Source organism: Siniperca chuatsi, linkage group LG21 (assembly GCF_020085105.1).
Source record: "Siniperca chuatsi isolate FFG_IHB_CAS linkage group LG21, ASM2008510v1, whole genome shotgun sequence".
Lineage (NCBI taxonomy): Eukaryota > Metazoa > Chordata > Actinopteri > Centrarchiformes > Sinipercidae > Siniperca > Siniperca chuatsi.
The window spans coordinates 9,258,860-9,281,944 of NC_058062.1; the positions used below are offsets into that span (position 1 = coordinate 9,258,860).

Below are 23,085 nucleotides of genomic sequence, written 5' to 3' on the forward strand. Positions count from 1 at the left end.
TGTAGGAGCGCCCTCTACTGGATTTATTACTTCCTTGTGTGAACACTGGTTTGAATGTGTTTAAGGAAACCACATCACCATTTATTTAGACTCACATTAGAGAAGTGGTTATACTGATGGAAAGTATTGTCAAATATTATTAGCTGATTTTAACTCATTTAAATTTGAGCTAAATCAGAATACTGTAGACTTTATTGGAGAAATTAGTTACCAGATTGAGAGTAAAAGAGTCATTTTTTAAGCATTTCAAGCATTTTTCAAATCTGACCCTATCCTTAAACAGTAATTTGTTTTAGTAGTTTTAGTTGTGGAATGACCTGCCGGAGGAGATCAGGAAAGATAACATTGTCTTCTTTTAATTAAAAACTCAGGCGTTTTGCTGTTTAGGCTGTTTGTTTACTGTTTGTTTTATTGATTTTACTGTTATATTATCTTTTGCTGTATTTTATCATATTTATTAACTGTTTGCTTATTGTCTTTTTTAATTGTATGTAAAGTGCTTTGTAATTTGTTTTGAAAAGCGCTATATAAATAAAAGTATTATTATTATTATTATTATTATTATCATACCATTTACTTCTGATCATGGCAGACAAGTAGCTAATATAGAACAATATCTATTTCCTCAGCTTCAGACACAATCTAAGCAGAGCAGATTTGTCCTATCCTTATCATTTTTGCAATCCGTAGTGCTACTTGGCCACTACCCACTGCCCTACTCCATCCAATCGCATATTTTTGGGAGGAGTGAAACGGTTCATTTAAAAGTTGCATCTGGTACTGATCCACGTTGGACTAGTGCAACAAATCTAGAGCCGGCAAAATGGTCGAATGGACAGACTTCGAGCGCGCCACCATCCAGGACATCTTCTCCAAGATGGACTATGAGGTCGTGGGCCCTGCAGCTCTTTCCAGGTGAGACATATTTTCTGTTTTTTATATTTTCTCTTTAACATGAATGCACAAAAAGCAGTAATTGTTGCATTTAAAAAAAATAGACGTTATGCATGTTTTCACATGTTTCCGCAGGTGTCTGGTCGTCTACCCCTGGACTCAGAGGTATTTCGGCAACTTTGGAAACCTCTACAACGCCGCTGCTATCACTGGAAATCCGATGGTTGCAGCTCACGGAAAAGTTGTCCTCCACGGTTTGGACCGGGCTGTGAAGAACATGGACAACATCAAGGAAACCTATGCCGAGCTGAGTGTGCTGCACTCCGAGAAACTGCACGTGGACCCTGATAATTTCAAGGTAATGCTACAGGAACTAAATGAGACTGGAAATGTTATCCATATTCAACGATTATTCCCAAAACGCCCCACCTTTCATGTTGCTGATGTTTTCTGATGCTTGTTGTGTTGCAGCTGCTGTCTGACTGCCTGACCATTGTGGTTGCTGGTCAGCTGGGTAAAGAGTTCACTGGTGAAGTCCAGGCAGCTTTTCAGAAGTTCCTGGCCGTGGTGGTGTCCTCCCTGGGAAGGCAGTACCACTAGAGAGCTGCAACAGAAGACCATCACATGCTGATCATTTGTTTAAAAGCTCTTTGTCTCAAAAGCATAAATAAATAAAACAATGAGCATATTTAAGTTGTAGCCTATGTTTTTTTTCCCTGTCTGTGGTTATGGTCATATCAGGAGGATGTAAAGTTGATGCATTTGCAAAAACAGATAAATACCATTTTTGAAATGAATAAACCAACACCAGTTTGATTGATATTATCTGGAGTGCACACAAAAAAACATGATTTAGGAAAATAAATGGAGATATCTGTTTTTGCAGATGAACCCATGTATATTTACGTATGTTCAGTGCTGAAAGAAGTATTTAAATGCATTAAACGTTTCAATACCACATTGTATAATGTACCTGCATTAAAAAGAGTACTTAAACAAAAGTACATTAGTATTATCAGCATAATGCGCTTTCAATATAAAAGTACTCATTATGCAGAATGACCACTTTCAAAATGTTGTATTATGATGTATTATAATGTATTATTATTACATTATTATAACATTTCCCCCTGAAACATAGTGGGGTAGAAGAGAGGCTAAAATGAAAATATTTATAAGCAAAGGACCTCCTTGTAAATAAAACATAGATTATATATATGCATATATATATATATATATATATATATATATATATATATATATATATATATATATATATATATAGATGTATAGATGTATATATATATATATATATATATATATATATATATATATATATATATATATATAGATGTATAGATGTATATATACATATATACACATACATACATATACATACATATGTATACCTTGAGATAAGATGAGCAAATAAAATATGATGCACTCTTATAGACCAGTAGTTAAATGTTGATCCATCAGACAATAATAATAAGACATCATTATAAGAAATCATAACATAGCATTTAAAGTGACTGCACAATGAGTACTTGAGTGTATAATGCTGATAATGTTAAGTAAAACTTTGAATGCAGGAATTTTACTTGTCATATTTTTACATTGTGATATTGCAACTTGCAACTTTGACTAAATGATTTAAATACCACTGAACAGTACATAGTACATACAGTATATAGTATGTTATACTATATATAGAATATTTGTTTTTGTAACAGTAGTAGTATTAATAGATATACTCTTTTAGGTTTTAGCCTATGTGTGAGAATTCTTTAGGAGTAAGTTTATTCTGTATTAATTCTTGCAAATTCAAATAGGTATTTAACTCTTCTTCATAAAACAACTACAATGGTTCTTTAGATGTTGCAGGGAAAAACCTTCTACTCTTCGAATTTTAAGTTCAGCATGTATAAGTAATATTGTTGAAATATCGCGTTGTTCCAATTTAAATTCCACCAAGTTGATGCCATGCGTGCTGTCGACCTGACTTGAAACCCTTTTAATCTATACCTGCACGATAGAAATTCACTCCACCACACAAACAGTTGCATTGCATTTGATCTTTTATTGATATTCAGACTGACAGAGAATATCCAGGCCCATGCTGCCGTCCGTCATTTGCTCCTGCTTCTGTTTGCAGTTTATCGGTATTTCTCAGACAAGGCACGAGCCAGTGCAGCCAGGAACTTATCCATAGCCACATGGACCTCAGGGGTGAAGTCGTTGGGGAACATGATGGCCATGACCACGAGGATGTTGTGAGAGAGAATCTGCCAAAAGAGGATAATGACACTTAATCAAATCGCCAATCCTAAAAGAATCGTTAGATGTTCATAATAGGCCTATTGAGCCGAGACCCGATATCTAAAGGCCAGAGAACACCAAACATCCACTGTCCATCTACTGGATCTCAGTTTAAGCTTATACGCTGACGAGACCTTTATGTTTAAATTTAAACCCTTAAATGAAAGCTGAGTTCCATCCGTGACGTTCATCCGACATTTACCTTGAAGTTAGCAGGGTCCACTCGCAGAGTGAAGGCATGCAGCTCACTGAGGTTCAGAAGACCCGCAGTCAGGTCGTCGATTTTGGACACAGCATCTGCAACTCCAGACATCACAGTCTGTCCGTGCTTCTTCACCGGGGCAGAGCCGGGGCTCAAGTCCTTCCAGTGGGAGAAGTAGGTCTTGGTCTGCGGGTACACCACCAGCATCCTGGGTAATAAATGTAAGTGAATAAGTAATAAATTGATTAAAAAAAAGTTTAACAAGAATTTTAGGAGCAGGTTACATCAGTCATATTTACCTGGAAAGAGCATCAGAGCCGATGTCCTCCGCCTTTCCAGACACTTTAGCCCAGAAGGCCTTGACTGCGCCCTTGTCCTTAGCACTGAGACTCATCCTTTTGGTTGGTTGAAGTTGAATGCCGCGATCAGCCCAAACCGTGGGGGGTTTTTATGCATAAAACAGGGCATGGGCACACCCGGTCCACCTCCAAGATAGGTCGCGTGACTTTTGAACGGGTTCCAAATGATATGTTACAGCTTGCATAAGATAAACACACACACAGAAAACTTCTCATGATGGCTCGGAAGACTAGTTTGAAATATACGACGAAACCACAAGTTAACCATAAGTAATTTTCAAATTGTCTTCACTTATGAAACTCAAGAAGTTAATTCAATTCAGTGTGCATACTTTTAGAAATCAATAACACAAATTTCCAGTGACAGTCACTGAAAATAACGATCTTAAACTAGTCAGGGCAGGAAGACTATAGTTATAAATTAAAATGTTTATATCAATTGACCATAAGCAATATGGGCGAACCTAATACCTGTTTTAGATTGGTGCCAAACTGGAAATAAGTTTTATGAGGGTTTTTTTTCATATAATCTAGAGAGTTAACACGACCCATAGGCCTACTTCTATAAATAACTTCCAATTTGGACCAAATCCAAAATACTTTGGTTCTTACAGTTAGATTAAATAAATCAAAAAACTCTGATTGACTCTAATTTTATAGTTGTTTATTCTCAGTAATGACAGACTTTTTACCTTCCCGAAATAAAAGTTTTTACTAGTTTCATTGTTTACAGCACATCACCAAAATATGGTATGTCACATTTAAAGTAAAATAACTAATTAAAATAGCAATAGCAAATCAAAATGCTGTAATGTTTATCTATAATGTAGAGAACAAATATGGCAAACAAATGGGTGTTATGAAAAGTTAAACGTACTCGGTGTAAACATATATGACAGTCCAGGCGTACTGATTTGAAATCTAGGGTCTGCAATTAATTAATATTAAAGGATTTGGTTATCAGTTGATACCAACATGAAGACTAAAGTCATCCACGGCGAAGTTTGCTGCCAGCACATGGGCTTATCTAAAGGACAACTGGAGCATTCAAAGGGTGGATCCGCTCAGAGGGGAACGAGATAATTTTTAGGAAGTATACAGTAGCTTAGCTGCTACAGACTAACATTTCTCCGTGTGGTTACTTCACTGTCTATTTAATTTAATTGTACTACTGTCACTGCAGAGGTCTAATGGAAAACGCACCTTTGCCAGGTAAAAGACAAAATCTATTCAACCATATATTAACGCTTAACAACCATAACTGTTCATTTTCAAGAGATAGGTTGTCTTTTCAGTGTTCTCGGTGTATTTGCAAAACGAGTTTGCAAATCTAACCGACAAAACCTCTCATGACAGGCCTGCATTTCTTCTTTCATCCATGGGGCTCACTGAAATTACTCAAACCCTCTCGGACACAGCATTCAAACTGTTCAGTCAGTTGCCTTTCGATTGTAATTACATTTCCTCACTGCTTATACTCTTTGGCATGAATCCCATTCATTTGCATGTGTGCTTGCATGCAAAAACCCTTTAAGCGTATGGCGAAAAATGTAGCCAACATAAATCAAACTGTATTTAGTGGGTTTGTCTCAATATGAAAAGATGAGTTAGCTGTTGGTAGCACATTCCCATTAAAGTATATTGCTGGTTAGGTTTGAAACCCGCCACAGGATGTCCGGTACGAGACAGGCAAAGATGGTTGAAATATGGGAGTAACCCGTTTATTTGTCACCACAACAACTCAGTTATTAGTAGACAGTTGAAAAGTTTTATTAGTTGGGTGTTTTCAGTATGTGTGTGTGGTTTTTCCTATAAAACAGAAAATACAGAGTAAAAATACTACACATAATATTAACATTGACTGTTAAACAAAAATACACAATGTATATTTAGCAAAATACAAAATTAAACGGATTAATAGTTGCAAGAAAACAAATTAGGTATGTCATGCACGTTAAGTTAAACAATAAAACAGCTAAATCTGCTCTATATAGCGGTGCTTGGTCTGGACGTGTTCTGCGCACGTGCGCATTAAGTTGTTTACAACTTAGAATCTCTCGAAAACGAGCACTTAGACAAGTAAACTGCACCAAAATACAAACGAAACATGCAAACACAACATCAGTATAAGCAAGTATGAATAAAGGCAACATATATACAGCGTAACATCGTGCTAAAGACAATAATCTCTTATCATTAGCCATAGTGACGCACTTTATAAAAGCAAATAGAATACCATAACACACAAGCGATCCTACAAAGATCACATATAATGCACTTACTTTCAATAGGGCACAACACCCAAACGATGAATAAAACTATATAAGATATAAAACAGAAAAGTTCGGCATCTGTGTCAGCGCCCCGCTGGACTCGCTTTTAACTTTGCACTAAGCGCTATGTGCGGGATGATCGCTTGCACGTCAATCCGTGAACGCTGATCGGCTGCTCTGCGGGATGCTGTGTGTCAATCATTCAATCTCGGCAAACAGAGAGAGATTTATATCAGAAGGCATATTATTCTGATGAATATAATGGCCTTTTTAACACATAAAGAAAATCTGAGTTCTCTACTATCTACTATGTGACGTTAATTCTCCTGGCAGTTACCCAGCCAACCCCAACGCAGTGATTTGGCTATTGGCACCATACTGAAAATTCAAAACACTGGGTTGAGACCTAATATAACCGCCAAATTGATTAGCAGGTGCTATGATACAAAAGCTAACACTATATAGTTTTTAACGTGCCGTTAAATGTATATATCGATAATGCATAAACACATACAAAAGACACATGCAAAATGTAAAATATACAGCCTATATTTGAATTTTAAGTAGGTGTATACCATAACCTGTACATTGAATAGGACTATACTTCATATATTCAGTAAAATGCATCTGGCCTTCAACACAGTTATATATTGAGCCCCATAGAAAACACAATTCAGCATATATAATTGAGCTGGAGCGCCCTCTAGTGGTCTTGCAATCGTCTCTCTCCTCACCATAATTGCATGGTCCATCTTCAAATATTGCAAGCAAAGCCATGGTCCTCCATTATATGAGTATAATGATTCAGATATACAAAATCAACTCCCAGGTAACAGCATGACTGTGAACGTGCGCAACATTGCTGGAAAAAAAACCGTATAATATAAGATGTGATAGGAATAGCTTGGATCCTGAGCCTGCAGGTGTCAGCAGCTACCGGGAGCTGTCCGAGGTCCTCCCCTCCCTGTCGGTGCCTGCGCTAATATTAACCACTAGAGGGCAGCTCTAGCCAATGACACGTTGAAGGAACATGTTTAATCATGCGTGTTTTTTGTTTACCCTGCTCTTGCTCTTCTCTAGTAAAAGCTGTTTCCCTTGGTACTGTGCTTTTCTTATAAACTATTAGCAGTTCAACCTCCTGTTAGTTGTAAATATAATTGTGATCTATGTATTATTTTTCCAAGACAATAAAACTCTTTTTTTAACGCATCTTTAGTTTCCTGCCTTTTACTGCATTTGCACTCACAGTGTATAAATATACTTGTTTATAATGAGTCAACTTCCCCAGCAAAAACGTTTGTTAACTCTGATGGATGCCTTGGTTAGAGAAATCAAAGTACAACATTGCTCCACCATCACCATAAATCAGTGATTTATCAACAGTGGAAACACAGACCAGTCCCCACTTTTCCTTTATTGCAAACAAAGACATGAGAATCAAACATATAATAGTACTCATAATAGTGTAGCCGACCTATTGTCAGCAGGCAACTTTTTATCTCAGAAGAGCAATCTAGAGATTTGGGATGAACTTGTAGAAAATTGATGGCATAAAAGCTCCACATCCTTGACTTATATCATTATTTTACTTCCAGCTCCTGCTGTGAAACAAAAAGTGTAACTGACTATTAATGAAAAGCTCTAAAATAGCTACATAAGTATTTGTGAATAGTGTAAATCTCCTACTACGTAGAGAACCACTTGAGTGTGCTGAGTTTCTCATTGGTTTACGGACACGATGACTGGTTAGCAAGCATCTCACTGGCTGATTGTTATAATTACTTTACTGAAATATAGAGTATTTATATTTGACTTAGGGACATATAGCCATCTCTGTTATGGTATTACAAAACATGAACGTCTCAACAACAGTGAGAAATGATGATGTCACACACTTGCAGTCATTTAGGAATATGTCTTCAATTAATGGACATATGTGAAGTATTGTTTATTATTATTATTATTTGTTAGTGTGTTTGATTGATGCCATGATGATTGGTACTACCCCCATATTGATACATAATTGTGCAGCATTGACCAGGGAACCCCGCTGAGAAGTTATTTGTTGTTATATACTGTGTAATTCAGTTCAGTAAGTCCATATATGAAGACTGAAACATTTGGCAATGAGTAAAACCCAGACACCTTTATACATTCTATAAATATACACACATTTTACTACCGAAAATATTGTTTATTAATAATGTAAAGTAGCCCTGCGACGAGTTGGCCACTGTCCAGGGTGTACCCTGCCTAAGGCCCAAAGTCACTGGGATAGGCTCCAGTCACCCGCGACCCCTAACGGGACCAAGCGGTAGAAAATGGATGGATGGATGAATAATGTAAAGTGACATTAAATGGTTTCCCACACTGGAAAAAACTTGTAGTTCCGTTAAGGACCTCTGGGGGTCTCTAATCCCCTATTGTAAGAACGACTCAAAGTATTTTTACCACATAGTGACATTGTTACAAACTGAGTCTTTAAGCAATTACTCAACTGCTTAAAAATATTGAAGAAATATTATATACCGTGCATGATTACGCTTGCCACTGAGACAAACACACGGGGTTTAAATAAGAGTTTTATTTTTTCTCCAGCTGGATTTGCTCTTCAGTAGTACTGACTGCTCATAGCTTCGACCACAGCAGAGAGAAACTTCTGCCAGGTAGCTTGGGCCTGAGGGTTAAAAGCGCTCCTGAGTTTGCAGGCGACGGCAATTGTGATGCAGTCGGCCAACAGCTGCGGATAAAACAAAAAGACACCATGAATCTAGGTTGTGTAGGAATATGGTCCGCTGTTCAACGTTAATGTAAAGTATTGCTTGAGGACAAGTAGCTCATCGCCTACTCTGAAGTTATCGGGATCTACGTGGAGTTTTTCGCAGTGCATCCGGCTTAGAGCAGCGTATGTGCCTCTGATGTTGTCTATGTTCTTCACTGCTTCGTCCAGCGCCTTCAGCACCACCTTACCGTGGGCGGCCACTTTGGCGTTATTCAAAACAGCAGTCACAGTGAAGACATCTCCAAAAGCACCGAAATACCGCTCGGTCCAGGGATAGACGATCAAAACCCTGGCAACGTGAGGGATGTAATTATTTGGCATGGAGGGTTAGACTCCCCCCCCCCACACACACACACACACTCACACACATAAAAGTGAGTCTGAGCAAACTCGATAAAGCAAACAGGCATCGCTGAACAAAAATCGCCAAAAGAAATATTTTTTCCTGGAGTTTAATAAACTAACATGCTGAGAAATAAATCCACCAAATTTTATTCAAACATTACTCTTTAATTCAAAAATTGAATTTCTCAGTATCATTTACCAAACCAGTTATGTTGCAAAGTAGACAGTCTGCCATTTACAAATAAGGGGTTTATTATGAAACGATCTTTTGAATTTAAACAGTAACCGAACAGTAATATAAATCCTGCAATTTTATTGTCAAACTTTAAACATCATATAAAAAAGCTTCTTCCTACATATCAGTTAGGCCCACGGGCAATAAGAAACCCACAATTATACTTTACTATATCTTAGGTTTTACATCCTACCTTGCCAACGCTTGTGGTCCAATCTCGTCGATGTTAACTTTTTCCCAAACAGCACTGACCGTGCTGCGCTCCTTGTCTGTCCACTTAACCATGACGTCAGCGTAATCAATATACAGCCGGTTTGTGTTGATCACCGTTTGCCTCTACACATTAAACTGAGGAGGAGTGACCAGCTCTTCTGTTCAATGGCCCGCAACAATAAGCCAGCAGGGAATCAGAAATGAGAGGGCGATTTTCATTACTACACTAAAGGATGATGGCGATGGTTAGTGGCGTATCTCTCCGTATCAGCACCATGCTGCTGATGCACCAGAACTAATGTCTATACCTGTCATGGAATAAAGAGCTAAATACATTGGCAATGCCCAGAGTTTGCCAAAAACACATTAATTTTCCCATTTTCCCTGGTCATGCTGTCCAGAGTTACTTGCAAGAGGCTGCTCAGCTAAGATTATGCAAAGCTTTCATTATCTGGACATTCAGGCTCCCTCCACCCAAATAAATTATCTATAGGTCCACTTAATATCACGAAAGTTTCGGTCCCTGATAGACGTATAGTTCTTGTCCTCAGATGACCTGATGCCTCTAAATTTGTTTTTAAAGCACAGAAATAACCCAACAAAATGACAAGGCTTCTACAACAGAGCAGCATAACTACAATTTTAAGCGACCTGAAGAGGACACTATTCTTCATATGCTGATGAGAAGAAGCATAAAAGTACAAGAAGTGTATGGTAATAGGCATATACAGCCAACAACTTACTAGCGGGCTCTAATGAAACGACTTTTTTTTTATCAATTTCTTGACGTCACCTAATTTTTTATCCGTTGAGCACATAACAGTTATCACGAAATTAAGATGGCCGCACCCATTAAGACCAGCATGACTTTGTGTGCCTTCAGAAAAGCCGTCATTATACTATTAATACCAATTTAGTGAATGCACCAATCCATTTTACTGTAAGGTAGCCGATCACCACAACACATTGGGAAAAGACCTGTTGTTCCTATCCGCGGATCATTTTGTCAGTCGTGGAGGCAGTTGCGTTATGCTTTGAGTAATTTGTATAAGGCCAATCTGTTTTACACAATAACTTGTGAGAATTGATGCACACTCTGAAGCAGTCTTTTAACAGAATAACTTTACATCAGACAACACCAACTGCTCACACAAAGAGATATAACCTACAGTAGGCCTATTTCATTTTACTTTTCATCGATGGGATTTAAGGTTGGGGCGATTAAAAGCTCCATGTTTTCCTCCAGTGATATTGATTGATCAACAAAACAAAATCAAGTTCGACAGTTCAAGTGTTGAGTTGATGCCATGAAAATCTTTAAATCGACAGTGAAACACCTTTAGGGTAAAATGAAATTCTGGATAAAAGGTTAGTTAATTGTCAAGTTTTTACAAATGTTCCCTCACAGATGTGTATTTTATTGAGTTTTCATTGATGTGTTTTCAATAATGGACAAAATGTCTATACATTCACATCAAATATTAGCTTAATGTTGGAGCCCTATATGATTAACTATAATGGGCTGTTATGATCGGGATTTTCACACTTTTCATGCCGAGGAATAAACTGAGTGACTGGACAAGGAATATTACAGGAATTAGAGACGGTGAGTGACCACAGTGACATACATTTGATTGACTATCTCAAAATTACTAGGATCATATAACTACTTATTCGTAGGATGTTTTTATTTTGTAGTAATTCACGTAAATGATTTTAAAAGAAATCTGTATTGCCATTAACGATAAGAAAAATTTAAAATATTTTTTAGACTTTTACAAATGATCACACAAAGAAAGGTGCATTTAATTTTAGTTTTATTTGGTGGATTTTGCAGCAGCTACAAGGCAGAGAATGACACATTTTGGACTGTGTATGACTGCTGCACGTCTGTGTGGAAGTGCAGACCCTCAGTGGTACTGCTTGCCCAGGGCAGAGACGACCACAGCCAGGAACTTCTGCCAGGCCTCCTGGGCATCAGCGGTGAAGACGGAAGGACCAAACTTGGCGGCCACACACACACTGATGCATTCAGCAAGAAGCTATAATGAGAGGAAAGATAGACAGGGTTGCATTAAGGGAGCTAATCGCTCAGATCCATTCATGAATTTGGCTGTAGGGATCGTCAGAGGTGGTAACATACCCTGAAGTTATCGGGATCCACATGGAGCTTCTCAGAGTGCATCACGCTCAGCTTGGCGTAAGCATTCTTGATGTCATCCATGTTCTTCACAGCATTTTCCAGCCCACCCATCACTACCTTACCGTGATGGGCCACCTTAGGGTTTCCGAGGATGGCGGCGTTGGTGGAAATGTTGCCAAATGATGAGAAGTGCCTCTGAGTCCACGGATACACAATCAGAAGCCTGGAATGACATGAATCATAAGGTAATAAAAGTGAATAAAAGTTTCCAAAGGACCAACACAGCAATGACCCACTAATAAAACAAGGTTCAGCCTACCTGCTCAGAGCCTGGGGTCCAATTTCGCCCACATCGATACTTCCCCACAGGGAAGTGATTGCGCTGCGCTCGGCATCTGTCCACTTGACCATGTTGACGGTATGAAAGTCTCCTCCGACTTTTGTTAAACAAGTTCTCTGATCTCAAGCCTTTTTCTGAATATTAATGTTTGAGAGTCCAATTTTTATTCAAAACTGAATGCTCCGCCTCTCAGCCCAGGAAGCATCTGATTGGACAAGTTGCATCCTCCGATGAATGACGTCCATATGCCACTAATTTGCGCCGCAGATATCAGTGCTCATCAGGTAGTGTGACGTTATTTGGAATCAATTTGGGATTTTTTAGATAACATCTAAAAAGCCCGTTGAGACAATTACAAATGTGTGCACTCAGCTGCCAGTTTATTAGATACACCTAGGTAAAACTAATGCAGTAATGCAAATAAATAAATATATATATATTACAATGCACGTCTACTCATTTTCAAATAAGCAAAAGAAAGTTTGACTCTTTCACAAAAATTTCAAATTTTTCTTGAGATATTATGACTTTATTCTCGTAATGTTATGACTTTTATCTCAAAATTACGACTTTATTCTCACAATAGTACCACTTTATTCTCTAAATATTATGACTTTTTTTAATCGAAATCGTTTATGTTTTAAGTCTAAAAAACTTACCAAACATTAACCATTTTGCAGGCCTATCCACAAGACACGACAAAATTACAACATTTCATTTTAATGGCCACCAGTCACTTGGCAATTACGTAATAAATGGGGAGTGGTAGCTTTTATCAAAACTGGCAATGAAAACTTCGAGACGTTTCTTTATCGGAGGTGTGGTTTGGATTTGATGCATGGGCGCGGTACCGTTTGGTTTGATATAAAGACGCTATGAAAAATCCACTTCAACAATTTTCATCCATATTTTCTCTCACTTCCTGAAAACTCAAAGGCAGCCATGAGTCTCTCTGCGAATGACAAGGCCCAGGTGAAGAAGTTCTGGGCCAAAATTGAAGGAAAGGCCGCCGAGATTGGTGGTGAAGCTCTGGGCAGGTAAGCTCGATGTCATGCATAAATGTGAAATGACTGTAATACATCCTCATTAAGGTCAATGTATAGTGAAGTAGAACAATCAGATTTTTTTAATGTTTTATTTATGTTTATATTCTTTAGGATGTTGGTTGCCTACCCGCAGACCAAGACCTACTTTTCGCACTGGGGGGATCTTAGTCCTGAATCCCCACAAGTGAAGAAACACGGTGCAGTCATCATGACAGGCGTGGCGAAAGCCGTCAAAAACATTGATGATCTTGCCGGAGCTCTTTGCACCCTCAGTGAGCTGCATGCCTACAAGCTCAGGGTGGATCCTGCCAACTTTAAGGTAACAAGAAAATGTGAGGAGGTTGTTGAGGTTAATAACCATCCATTAAGATTGTGTCCTGCGCACGTCCTGATAGCTTACAGGCGTTTTTACCTCCCAATAAATTTGAATCAAATGATGATGCAATGTAAACCTCAAATACAAATGGCAAATATATATTCTCCCATAAAAGTGTTGAATTAGGCTATATTTAGATCTTCTGGTCTTTCTTGATAAAAGAACACTTGTCCAATGAGGAATTTAGATTCCAAATCTCAAAAGATGGTTTCAATGGCTGACTTCAACTAATCTATATGTTTCTGGCACAACCGCAGATCCTGGCCCACAACCTCATCTTGGTTATGGCCATGTACTTCCCCGCAGACTTCACTCCAGAGGTCCACGTCTCAATTGACAAGTTCCTGCAGAGCCTGGCTTGGGCTCTGTCTGAGAGGTACCGCTAAACTCCAGCAACGCAGAAGCATCGACTGCCGGCATGTCATCCGACAATGTCAACAACCCTTTCGATATGTAGGGGCTTGTTCAATAAAAACACAAACATAAAATGCCTGGGTGTCAATTTCTTTTTAGTCTTGTCTGAAACAAACACTGTTTTATTTTTCAATAGCTGTTAAATTGTAACCGCGATGCTTCACACAGCCTTTGAGGCTTGGTCCTATTTGAAAGTAAAGCCACTTAAAGTCATGGCAACAGAAATGATTCTGCTTACGCTGTAGAGGTTCTTGTCTACAGCCTTGACTTTCCTCATTGCTAGTTTTAAAACAAATATAACAAATACTATGAAGAGTTATCATACACACATGTATGGAGGCCATGTAGTCCCTTTAATGAAAAAAATAAAAACGCCATAGTTTGAATCTCCTACTGATTTCACACACACCAACATGACCAAATTAACCCGCTAGGGGGCCCGGTGGAGAAATGCTGTATCTGTGGGGCCCTATTGGGCCCCTCTGTGTGTAAATTTAGTCAAACCCAAATTTATTTAGGAATATGTACCATGTACATTATGACACAGGGCCCCTCTACAAGACAGGAATGCCTTACCCCAGTCCTCCTTCAGTTGAAAGGTTGCTTTAGTGGTGAATATTCCCAAACAAATCAAATGACCACGAACCAATTAACACAAACTGAACATGGGTCTTTCAGGTACCCTACCGTTCACTCATGTTACAAAGTTATATCGTTGTTATTTTAAACAGTGTTTATTCGGCTACACCACTCTAAAATAAGTTCTCCTCGAAATCACCATTCCCCTAAGATTATGTTTGCATGTCGGCAAAGGATCGAAAAGAAGTTACTTACTGTTGCACGTCCTTGAAATGCGATGCTTCTCCAGCATGGGGTTTACCAGTGCAGAGACAAAGACGGCCAGGAACTGCCAGGTCTCCTGGGCAACACTGGTGACCAAGGAGCGGCGAAACCTGACAACCAGACACAAACTGATCAGCAATAAGCTAAAATGAGGGAGACTAATCAATGACTACAAAGCCTATCAGAATATTGGACCTATTCATCAATTCGAGGAAGGTGAAGTAAGCGTCAGACTGACTATCTCAGAGTGCACCCATTCCCACCACAAACCTCATCACTTTTGACCGTTGATGGACAGGTTTATAAATGACTCAGTGTGTCCACCGATACACAATTTAGAAGCCTAAAATGACAAAAGTCATGAGAAAGTAAAACATGATCAGTGAACGAACACATCACTGATGTGAGATCCTCTACACCGATAACAGACAATGTTTTAAAATGTAACCCAACTTACATCATGTAACACTATCAGCTGATGTCAGTTTACAATGGGGAGTCTGAAAATGAGAATAGTTTGTCGTCATTCAAAGCTGTCTCAGAGCTCATACAGTAAAAAGGGTGTGTTGTAAGTAAGAGACTGTTGTAAGAGAAGAATTCATTGTAAAAATGTGTGTAATTTTTGCAGCCATCCTGTAGGCCTATATCCTTGACTGAAGCGCCATCAGCTGGTGATTTGACATGAAGTTGGGTTGGAAGTTGAGGGCTCCAGTCTAAGACTGTAAGTCATATTGCTTGTTTCTGGGGAACAACAAGTGTCTATTACTGATATTGAAACACAGCCTACATGTCTCATATCCATGTCCGTATCTATTTCCATTCCCATTTCAAACTGCACTATTTATGCCATGTATGTTGACACTGGACAGAGCACTGAACCCGTTTGTGTTTCTGTCTCAGAAACAATCTAAGCGTTGCAGATACCCTTATCATTACTGCAGATCCATAACACAGCACTTGTCCGGCCCACCGCCCATCTAATCGCATGCTTTTGGGAGGAGAGCAGGGTTGCTTTAAAAGCTGCATCTGGTGCCGGTGAGCACAGGATCTACAGACCCGCACAGGAAAATCTAGAGCCGGCAAAATGGTTCAATGGACAGACTTCGAGCGCGCCACCATCCAGGACATCTTCTCCAAGATAGACTATGAGGTCGTGGGCCCTGCAGCTCTTTCCAGGTGAGACATCCTTGCATCAACAATATTTAAGATTACTTTTCATGCAGGCTACTGTATGCACAAATGTTCATTGTTTCGGCACACAGATTTCATCTCTTACTCTAACCCTGTAACATTTATGTTTTCACATGTTTCCGCAGGTGTCTGGTCGTCTACCCCTGGACTCAGAGGTATTTCGGCAACTTTGGAAACCTCTACAACGCCGCTGCTATCACTGGAAATCCGATGGTTGCAGCTCACGGAAAAGTTGTCCTCCACGGTTTGGACCGGGCTGTGAAGAACATGGACAACATCAAGGAAACCTATGCCGAGCTGAGTGTGCTGCACTCCGAGAAACTGCACGTGGACCCTGATAATTTCAAGGTAATGCTACAGGAACTAAATGAGACTGGAAATGTTATCCATATTCAACGATTATTCCCAAAACGCCCCACCTTTCATGTTGCTGATGTTTTCTGATGCTTGTTGTGTTGCAGCTGCTGTCTGACTGCCTGACCATTGTGGTTGCTGGTCAGCTGGGTAAAGAGTTCACTGGTGAAGTCCAGGCAGCTTTTCAGAAGTTCCTGGCCGTGGTGGTGTCCTCCCTGGGAAGGCAGTACCACTAGAGATCTGCAACAGAAGACCATCACATGCTGATCATTTGTTTAAAAGCTCTTTGTTTTTGTCTCAAAAGCAAATAAAACAACTTGCAAATTCAACAAGCTCTTTGTCTATGATGATGTCCAAAATAAATCATATTATGACAATACACAAACAAAAACAGTGACTTTTAGACACAGACCTGTAGTTTAGAGAGGAACAAAGGGTCAAATGACAGAAATGACACCACACATGCTTAACGTGAGAGCAACCTATTTTTAAGTCTGCATAGTCTATTCTGTTAGCGCTTCTAATAATAAATGACATAATTATAACCAAAATAGATGTAAACATGAAAAATAATGTACATGAGCTAAAAAATATTCAAGACTGACCTTTAGACACATGAACAATAGCGCAGCGGTAATAGTGGATCAATTATCTTTTAAAAAAAGATATTTCAGATGAAAAAAAGGAGGTGCTGAAGATGAACCACCGTTTCCTAACCTGTGATTGAAAATAAAAGAGAAGTAGAATTTAAAGGAAAAAGTTGACAAAATGTCAGGTTTATTATATCTAAAGTCTTCTGGTTCATGACCAACATTATCTATCAAATGTTAAAAGTTTAATATTTCATATTTCTTTGATCTAACAACAACAATAATAATAATAATAATTAGCAGTAAGTCCTTTTTTCATGACTGACAGTTGTCACATGTTACTGAGTTACTGGGATTTTAACAAAAGCCACATAGAGTTAATTTATTCCAAAATTCTGAGAAAAACATTGATATGTAACTATTTTATGTGTTTTCTATTCTCTTTTGTTTTCTAAAAATCTGGGAAATATGAAACTGATCCCGATGTCCCTATAATTTTAACATCGTGTTAAGTAGGGCTGCAACTAACGATTATTTTCATTATCGATCACCCTGCTACTGTTGTGTAAATAAATCAATTAATCATTTAGTCTATAAAATGCTTATTTCTATAAACAAAAAGTGAAAGATGTCCATCAAAACTTCCAAGAGTCTGAGGTAACGTCTTCAAATGTCTTGTTTTGTCACACCAACAGTCCTAAGATATTCAATTCACAATAAAACAGAGAACATTGTTTTGTTTGTTGCAGTCATGCATTTATTAATCATTATGCAAAGCGAGCTCATGCTGCACTCTCCGTCATCTTCTCCTGCTGCTTATCGGTATTTCTCAGCCAGGGCCAGAGACACGGCAGCCAGGAACTTATCCATAGCCACATGGACCTCAGGGGTGAAGTCGATGGGGAACATGATAGCCATGACCACGAGGATGTTGTGGGAGAGAATCTGTGAAAGAAGACAATCACACTGATGTGACACGTATGGAGTTTTTCACACATCTGTCATTTTGCTGTAACATGTAATGCTCAGTCCATACTCCAATCTTCATATACCTAGGTTAGCAGGTTTATCGAAATGGAACAGCATTTATACACCGTACATAAGCACATTATGTACGTGGTAATAACAGATGGCCCTGTTGCAAGTCTGCAAACCCCTCAACGCCCAAGTTTGAGGAACGCTTCATATAAAGGACAGGCTATTATCTTTTAATCACTTTGGCTCTGTACCTTAAAGTTAGCAGGGTCAATACGCAGAGTGAAGGCATGCAGCTCACTGAGGTTCAGAAGACCTCCTTTCAGGTCGTCGATTTTGGACACAGCATCTGCAACTCCAGCCATCACAGTCACTCCGTGCTTCTTCACCGGGGCAGAGCCGGGGCTCAAGTCCTTCCAGTGGGAGAAGTAGGTCTTGGTCTGCGGGTACACTATCAGCATCCTGGGTAAAAAACAAAAAAACAAAACAAGATTTAAGTGAGTGCGTCTGTAAATTAATCAGTCAGTGTTGGAGCAGGTTACATCGGTCAGTATTTTCTCATGTTTACCTGGAAAGAGCATCGGTGCCGATGTCCTCCGCCTTTCCAGACGCTTTAGCCCAGAAGGCTCTGACTGTGTCCTTGTCCTTAGCACTGAGACTGGTCATCTTGCCTTTGCTCGACTATTGTTGAATGCCGTGATGAGCCCAGACCGTGGGGGGTTTTATGCTTGAAGCAGAACATGGGCACACCCAGAACCTCCTCCAAGATAGGCTGCACAAGGCGTTCCACGTTAGGTCGCAGCCTCCATGAGATAAACAAAAATCTTTTCATGGTGGCTCTGGAGCGTCTTTGAATTTCACCGCACAACCTCAAGGTGACAAGATGTTTTAAAAGCATCTGCATTTATGTGTGTATACTTTAGAAAACCCAATCCCAACTGCTGAAAGGCAGCCTAGGGTAATCTAAAAGTCCCCCGGAATCACGGACAGGACGATCCAGTTCAACTTTAAATGTCAGTGTGTGGTAGGCTTCTACTTAATGATTTAAGATGTAGACCTATGGACACGTCAAGTCGGAACTGATGAGCAGTCACTGGCACAAGCAAATGAATTAAAACCACCATATAAGCATATACATATCAATGATGCCTAACAGAAAGAAAAAAAACTGAAGACAGCTTTCACATAGGACCCTTTGGGCGGCAATTAGGCAGGAGGGCTACACCAACAAATGGTAAAAATAACTTAACATATTGCAACAACACACGGGGGCACGTTTCCCCTTGTAATCTTATTTGCCAGCAGGATCAGGTAAATGTGTCTTTTTCTGTATGCGGGCTTCTGCATCACAACCACCTGTCGGTGTACTGAAAACTAACCTGAGCTAAAGTGCCATGTTCCGATGAGATATAGCATTAAAACACGTTGAATGTCCATCTGAGCTGAGCAGGGAGGTAGGACTGTTCTACTGATAGTCTTTAATTTATTTATTCTTTAAACATGTGATCGTTCATCATTCTGCACTGAAATGTAAAAGTCGCTGTCCACGGTGCTGATCCTGGGGCCTCCAGGGAGGTGGGAGCTGATTTCCACACTGATTCAGGTCTGCGTGGGTACTTCAGCTGTTATTGTGTTGCTGTCCGTCTCTGGGTAAACAAACTGCCATTTTGCTTTGACCTTGGTCATCTATGTGCATATTTCAGGCTGTGGCTCTCTGGCAACAATTTGTGATCACTTGAATTTGAGCCCTTGCGACCAAAAGATACTGACACAAAGGGAAAATAAGCCGCCGTAAAGACTGTAAACAGTGTTTGCATCACTGCCTCTTAGAACACACTTGGTGTCTGTATCCTACCATTTTTATATAAATCATTGTGGCTGTGAGGCCCTTTGTATTACTTTGCATTGCTGGATGGCCGGGCTGTGTGGGGCTTCAAGGGGGTAAACTTTACGGACAGACTACAACTATTTCCTTTGTCTCCGAGATAATCTAAGCGGTGCAGAGACGCCCTTCTCTTATCACTGTTGTGTAACACCGCCCATCTAATCGCATGCTTTTGGGAGGAGAGCAGGGTTGCTTTAAAAGCTGCATCTGGTGCCGGTGAGCACAGGATCTACAGACCCGCACAGGAAAATCTAGAGCCGGCAAAATGGTTCAATGGACAGACTTCGAGCGCGCCACCATCCAGGACATCTTCTCCAAGATAGACTATGAGGTCGTGGGCCCTGCAGCTCTTTCCAGGTGAGACATCCTTGCATCAACAATATTTAAGATTACTTTTCATGCAGGCTACTGTATGCACAAATGTTCATTGTTTCGGCACACAGATTTCATCTCTTACTCTAACCCTGTAACATTTATGTTTTCACATGTTTCCGCAGGTGTCTGGTCGTCTACCCCTGGACTCAGAGGTATTTCGGCAACTTTGGAAACCTCTACAACGCCGCTGCTATCACTGGAAATCCGATGGTTGCAGCTCACGGAAAAGTTGTCCTCCACGGTTTGGACCGGGCTGTGAAGAACATGGACAACATCAAGGAAACCTATGCCGAGCTGAGTGTGCTGCACTCCGAGAAACTGCACGTGGACCCTGATAATTTCAAGGTAATGCTACAGGAACTAAATGAGACTGGAAATGTTATCCATATTCAACGATTATTCCCAAAACGCCCCACCTTTCATGTTGCTGATGTTTTCTGATGCTTGTTGTGTTGCAGCTGCTGTCTGACTGCCTGACCATTGTGGTTGCTGGTCAGCTGGGTAAAGAGTTCACTGGTGAAGTCCAGGCAGCTTTTCAGAAGTTCCTGGCCGTGGTGGTGTCCTCCCTGGGAAGGCAGTACCACTAGAGATCTGCAACAGAAGACCATCACATGCTGATCATTTGTTTAAAAGCTCTTTGTTTTTGTCTCAAAAGCAAATAAAACAACTTGCAAATTCAACAAGCTCTTTGTCTATGATGATGTCCAAAATAAATCATATTATGACAATACACAAACAAAAACAGTGACTTTTAGACACAGACCTGTAGTTTAGAGAGGAACAAAGGGTCAAATGACAGAAATGACACCACACATGCTTAACGTGAGAGCAACCTATTTTTAAGTCTGCATAGTCTATTCTGTTAGCGCTTCTAATAATAAATGACATAATTATAACCAAAATAGATGTAAACATGAAAAATAATGTACATGAGCTAAAAAATATTCAAGACTGACCTTTAGACACATGAACAATAGCGCAGCGGTAATAGTGGATCAATTATCTTTTAAAAAAAGATATTTCAGATGAAAAAAAGGAGGTGCTGAAGATGAACCACCGTTTCCTAACCTGTGATTGAAAATAAAAAGAGAAGTAGAATTTAAAGGAAAAAGTTGACAAAATGTCAGGTTTATTATATCTAAAGTCTTCTGGTTCATGACCAACATTATCTATCAAATGTTAAAAGTTTAATATTTCATATTTCTTTGATCTAACAACAACAATAATAATAATAATAATTAGCAGTAAGTCCTTTTTTCATGACTGACAGTTGTCACATGTTACTGAGTTACTGGGATTTTAACAAAAGCCACATAGAGTTAATTTATTCCAAAATTCTGAGAAAAACATTGATATGTAACTATTTTATGTGTTTTCTATTCTCTTTTGTTTTCTAAAAATCTGGGAAATATGAAACTGATCCCGATGTCCCTATAATTTTAACATCGTGTTAAGTAGGGCTGCAACTAACGATTATTTTCATTATCGATCACCCTGCTACTGTTGTGTAAATAAATCAATTAATCATTTAGTCTATAAAATGCTTATTTCTATAAACAAAAAAGTGAAAGATGTCCATCAAAACTTCCAAGAGTCTGAGGTAACGTCTTCAAATGTCTTGTTTTGTCACACCAACAGTCCTAAGATATTCAATTCACAATAAAACAGAGAACATTGTTTTGTTTGTTGCAGTCATGCATTTATTAATCATTATGCAAAGCGAGCTCATGCTGCACTCTCCGTCATCTTCTCCTGCTGCTTATCGGTATTTCTCAGCCAGGGCCAGAGACACGGCAGCCAGGAACTTATCCATAGCCACATGGACCTCAGGGGTGAAGTCGATGGGGAACATGATAGCCATGACCACGAGGATGTTGTGGGAGAGAATCTGTGAAAGAAGACAATCACACTGATGTGACACGTATGGAGTTTTTCACACATCTGTCATTTTGCTGTAACATGTAATGCTCAGTCCATACTCCAATCTTCATATACCTAGGTTAGCAGGTTTATCGAAATGGAACAGCATTTATACACCGTACATAAGCACATTATGTACGTGGTAATAACAGATGGCCCTGTTGCAAGTCTGCAAACCCCTCAACGCCCAAGTTTGAGGAACGCTTCATATAAAGGACAGGCTATTATCTTTTAATCACTTTGGCTCTGTACCTTAAAGTTAGCAGGGTCAATACGCAGAGTGAAGGCATGCAGCTCACTGAGGTTCAGAAGACCTCCTTTCAGGTCGTCGATTTTGGACACAGCATCTGCAACTCCAGCCATCACAGTCACTCCGTGCTTCTTCACCGGGGCAGAGCCGGGGCTCAAGTCCTTCCAGTGGGAGAAGTAGGTCTTGGTCTGCGGGTACACTATCAGCATCCTGGGTAAAAAACAAAACAAAACAAGATTTAAGTGAGTGCGTCTGTAAATTAATCAGTCAGTGTTGGAGCAGGTTACATCGGTCAGTATTTTCTCATGTTTACCTGGAAAGAGCATCGGTGCCGATGTCCTCCGCCTTTCCAGACGCTTTAGCCCAGAAGGCTCTGACTGTGTCCTTGTCCTTAGCACTGAGACTGGTCATCTTGCCTTTGCTCGACTATTGTTGAATGCCGTGATGAGCCCAAACCGTGGGGGGTTTTATGCTGAGCATGGGCACACCCGGGCCCTCCTCCAAGATAGGCTGCGGAAGGCGGTCCAAGTGATGGGTCGCAGTTTGTATGAGATAAAAACGGTGGCTCTGGAACCAAACCTCTAATTGTCACTGTCATGATGATTTTAAGCAAAAAATATGCAATTAGAGGGCGTAGTTTTATATGGGCACGTCCAAGCATAAGGCAGCATTTACTGTATTTCCAGTGGTGGAATGTCACAAAGTACATTTACCTAAGTACAAATTTGAGGTACTCATACTTTACTTAAGCCTTTTCTTTT

The 23,085-nt window shown here is 39.7% G+C and overlaps 9 protein-coding genes and 1 long non-coding RNA gene across 11 annotated transcripts; 4 read left to right on the forward strand and 6 right to left on the reverse strand.

Moving 5' to 3' along the window:
- Positions 1 to 755: 755 nt before the first annotated feature.
- LOC122868543 (hemoglobin subunit beta-2) lies at positions 756 to 20,834 on the forward strand. 2 transcript variants are annotated; one of them, XM_044180593.1, is made up of 4 exons: positions 756 to 915; positions 1,030 to 1,252; positions 1,366 to 1,512; positions 20,760 to 20,834. In XM_044180593.1, the coding sequence occupies exons 1-3, from the start codon at positions 824 to 826 to the stop codon at positions 1,492 to 1,494; spliced, it is 444 nt and encodes a 147-aa protein (XP_044036528.1). In that variant the 5' UTR covers positions 756 to 823; the 3' UTR covers positions 1,495 to 1,512; positions 20,760 to 20,834. The 2 variants fall into 2 exon arrangements, with proteins under 2 accessions (XP_044036528.1, XP_044036527.1); XM_044180592.1 differs by lacking the exon at positions 20,760 to 20,834 and having other exon boundaries at positions 1,366 to 1,582.
- On the reverse strand, positions 2,955 to 3,875 carry LOC122868549 (hemoglobin embryonic subunit alpha). The gene is made up of 3 exons (XM_044180600.1): positions 3,715 to 3,875; positions 3,416 to 3,623; positions 2,955 to 3,179 (listed from the first exon to the last, which is right to left on the reverse strand). The coding sequence occupies exons 1-3, from the start codon at positions 3,807 to 3,809 to the stop codon at positions 3,051 to 3,053; spliced, it is 432 nt and encodes a 143-aa protein (XP_044036535.1). The 5' UTR covers positions 3,810 to 3,875; the 3' UTR covers positions 2,955 to 3,050.
- LOC122868544 (hemoglobin subunit beta-1-like) lies at positions 8,617 to 10,342 on the reverse strand. The gene is made up of 3 exons (XM_044180595.1): positions 9,603 to 10,342; positions 8,896 to 9,118; positions 8,617 to 8,787 (listed from the first exon to the last, which is right to left on the reverse strand). The coding sequence occupies exons 1-3, from the start codon at positions 9,692 to 9,694 to the stop codon at positions 8,659 to 8,661; spliced, it is 444 nt and encodes a 147-aa protein (XP_044036530.1). The 5' UTR covers positions 9,695 to 10,342; the 3' UTR covers positions 8,617 to 8,658.
- On the reverse strand, positions 11,423 to 12,249 carry LOC122868539 (hemoglobin subunit beta-A). Its single transcript, XM_044180588.1, has 3 exons — positions 12,085 to 12,249; positions 11,766 to 11,988; positions 11,423 to 11,664 (listed from the first exon to the last, which is right to left on the reverse strand). The coding sequence occupies exons 1-3, from the start codon at positions 12,174 to 12,176 to the stop codon at positions 11,533 to 11,535; spliced, it is 447 nt and encodes a 148-aa protein (XP_044036523.1). The 5' UTR covers positions 12,177 to 12,249; the 3' UTR covers positions 11,423 to 11,532.
- Positions 12,982 to 14,015, forward strand: LOC122868548 (hemoglobin subunit alpha-B-like). The gene is made up of 3 exons (XM_044180599.1): positions 12,982 to 13,142; positions 13,263 to 13,470; positions 13,785 to 14,015. Exons 1-3 carry the CDS (start codon positions 13,048 to 13,050, stop codon positions 13,911 to 13,913), a joined length of 432 nt encoding a protein of 143 aa, XP_044036534.1. The 5' UTR covers positions 12,982 to 13,047; the 3' UTR covers positions 13,914 to 14,015.
- LOC122868550 lies at positions 13,830 to 16,478 on the reverse strand. The gene is made up of 3 exons (XR_006376143.1): positions 16,395 to 16,478; positions 15,242 to 15,284; positions 13,830 to 15,127 (listed from the first exon to the last, which is right to left on the reverse strand). It is a non-coding gene; the product is annotated as an uncharacterized LOC122868550 (long non-coding RNA).
- LOC122868541 (hemoglobin subunit beta-2) lies at positions 15,374 to 16,658 on the forward strand. Its single transcript, XM_044180590.1, has 4 exons — positions 15,374 to 15,505; positions 15,726 to 15,960; positions 16,101 to 16,323; positions 16,437 to 16,658. The coding sequence occupies exons 2-4, from the start codon at positions 15,869 to 15,871 to the stop codon at positions 16,563 to 16,565; spliced, it is 444 nt and encodes a 147-aa protein (XP_044036525.1). The 5' UTR covers positions 15,374 to 15,505; positions 15,726 to 15,868; the 3' UTR covers positions 16,566 to 16,658.
- Positions 17,654 to 18,623, reverse strand: LOC122868545 (hemoglobin subunit alpha-1-like). Its single transcript, XM_044180596.1, has 3 exons — positions 18,463 to 18,623; positions 18,149 to 18,356; positions 17,654 to 17,864 (listed from the first exon to the last, which is right to left on the reverse strand). The coding sequence occupies exons 1-3, from the start codon at positions 18,558 to 18,560 to the stop codon at positions 17,736 to 17,738; spliced, it is 435 nt and encodes a 144-aa protein (XP_044036531.1). The 5' UTR covers positions 18,561 to 18,623; the 3' UTR covers positions 17,654 to 17,735.
- On the forward strand, positions 19,977 to 20,834 carry LOC122868542 (hemoglobin subunit beta-2). The gene is made up of 3 exons (XM_044180591.1): positions 19,977 to 20,136; positions 20,277 to 20,499; positions 20,613 to 20,834. Exons 1-3 carry the CDS (start codon positions 20,045 to 20,047, stop codon positions 20,739 to 20,741), a joined length of 444 nt encoding a protein of 147 aa, XP_044036526.1. The 5' UTR covers positions 19,977 to 20,044; the 3' UTR covers positions 20,742 to 20,834.
- A 997-nt stretch (positions 20,835 to 21,831) lies between these two features.
- On the reverse strand, positions 21,832 to 22,798 carry LOC122868546 (hemoglobin subunit alpha-1-like). The gene is made up of 3 exons (XM_044180597.1): positions 22,638 to 22,798; positions 22,327 to 22,534; positions 21,832 to 22,042 (listed from the first exon to the last, which is right to left on the reverse strand). The coding sequence occupies exons 1-3, from the start codon at positions 22,733 to 22,735 to the stop codon at positions 21,914 to 21,916; spliced, it is 435 nt and encodes a 144-aa protein (XP_044036532.1). The 5' UTR covers positions 22,736 to 22,798; the 3' UTR covers positions 21,832 to 21,913.
- Between the last annotated feature and the right edge of the window lie 287 nt (positions 22,799 to 23,085).

Bases quoted from the DNA above. Each gene is read 5' to 3' on its own strand.
- LOC122868542 (XM_044180591.1), top strand. From the start codon at position 20,045: ATGGTTCAATGGACAGACTTCGAGCGCGCCACCATCCAGGACATCTTC. The intron at 20,137-20,276 runs GTGAGACATCCT...ATGTTTCCGCAG, and splicing joins GGCCCTGCAGCTCTTTCCAG to GTGTCTGGTCGTCTACCCCT. The intron at 20,500-20,612 runs GTAATGCTACAG...GTTGTGTTGCAG, and splicing joins TGGACCCTGATAATTTCAAG to CTGCTGTCTGACTGCCTGAC.
- LOC122868539 (XM_044180588.1), bottom strand. From the start codon at position 12,176: ATGGTCAAGTGGACAGATGCCGAGCGCAGCGCAATCACTTCCCTGTGG. The intron at 11,989-12,084 runs GTAGGCTGAACC...ATGTCATTCCAG, and splicing joins GGACCCCAGGCTCTGAGCAG to GCTTCTGATTGTGTATCCGT. The intron at 11,665-11,765 runs GTATGTTACCAC...CTCTCATTATAG, and splicing joins TGGATCCCGATAACTTCAGG to CTTCTTGCTGAATGCATCAG.
- LOC122868549 (XM_044180600.1), bottom strand. From the start codon at position 3,809: ATGAGTCTCAGTGCTAAGGACAAGGGCGCAGTCAAGGCCTTCTGGGCT. The intron at 3,624-3,714 runs GTAAATATGACT...TTTATTACCCAG, and splicing joins GGCTCTGATGCTCTTTCCAG to GATGCTGGTGGTGTACCCGC. The intron at 3,180-3,415 runs GTAAATGTCGGA...CTCTTTTGGCAG, and splicing joins TGGACCCTGCTAACTTCAAG to ATTCTCTCTCACAACATCCT.
- LOC122868543 (XM_044180593.1), top strand. From the start codon at position 824: ATGGTCGAATGGACAGACTTCGAGCGCGCCACCATCCAGGACATCTTC. The intron at 916-1,029 runs GTGAGACATATT...ATGTTTCCGCAG, and splicing joins GGCCCTGCAGCTCTTTCCAG to GTGTCTGGTCGTCTACCCCT. The intron at 1,253-1,365 runs GTAATGCTACAG...GTTGTGTTGCAG, and splicing joins TGGACCCTGATAATTTCAAG to CTGCTGTCTGACTGCCTGAC.
- LOC122868544 (XM_044180595.1), bottom strand. From the start codon at position 9,694: ATGGTTAAGTGGACAGACAAGGAGCGCAGCACGGTCAGTGCTGTTTGG. The intron at 9,119-9,602 runs GTAGGATGTAAA...TCACGTTGCCAG, and splicing joins GGACCACAAGCGTTGGCAAG to GGTTTTGATCGTCTATCCCT. The intron at 8,788-8,895 runs GTAGGCGATGAG...TTTTATCCGCAG, and splicing joins TAGATCCCGATAACTTCAGA to CTGTTGGCCGACTGCATCAC.
- LOC122868546 (XM_044180597.1), bottom strand. From the start codon at position 22,735: ATGACCAGTCTCAGTGCTAAGGACAAGGACACAGTCAGAGCCTTCTGG. The intron at 22,535-22,637 runs GTAAACATGAGA...TTTTTTACCCAG, and splicing joins GGCACCGATGCTCTTTCCAG to GATGCTGATAGTGTACCCGC. The intron at 22,043-22,326 runs GTACAGAGCCAA...CTTCTTTCACAG, and splicing joins TTGACCCTGCTAACTTTAAG to ATTCTCTCCCACAACATCCT.
- LOC122868545 (XM_044180596.1), bottom strand. From the start codon at position 18,560: ATGACCAGTCTCAGTGCTAAGGACAAGGACACAGTCAGAGCCTTCTGG. The intron at 18,357-18,462 runs GTAAACATGAGA...TTTTTTACCCAG, and splicing joins GGCACCGATGCTCTTTCCAG to GATGCTGATAGTGTACCCGC. The intron at 17,865-18,148 runs GTACAGAGCCAA...CTTCTTTCACAG, and splicing joins TTGACCCTGCTAACTTTAAG to ATTCTCTCCCACAACATCCT.
- LOC122868541 (XM_044180590.1), top strand. From the start codon at position 15,869: ATGGTTCAATGGACAGACTTCGAGCGCGCCACCATCCAGGACATCTTC. The intron at 15,961-16,100 runs GTGAGACATCCT...ATGTTTCCGCAG, and splicing joins GGCCCTGCAGCTCTTTCCAG to GTGTCTGGTCGTCTACCCCT. The intron at 16,324-16,436 runs GTAATGCTACAG...GTTGTGTTGCAG, and splicing joins TGGACCCTGATAATTTCAAG to CTGCTGTCTGACTGCCTGAC.
- LOC122868548 (XM_044180599.1), top strand. From the start codon at position 13,048: ATGAGTCTCTCTGCGAATGACAAGGCCCAGGTGAAGAAGTTCTGGGCC. The intron at 13,143-13,262 runs GTAAGCTCGATG...TATATTCTTTAG, and splicing joins GGTGGTGAAGCTCTGGGCAG to GATGTTGGTTGCCTACCCGC. The intron at 13,471-13,784 runs GTAACAAGAAAA...GCACAACCGCAG, and splicing joins TGGATCCTGCCAACTTTAAG to ATCCTGGCCCACAACCTCAT.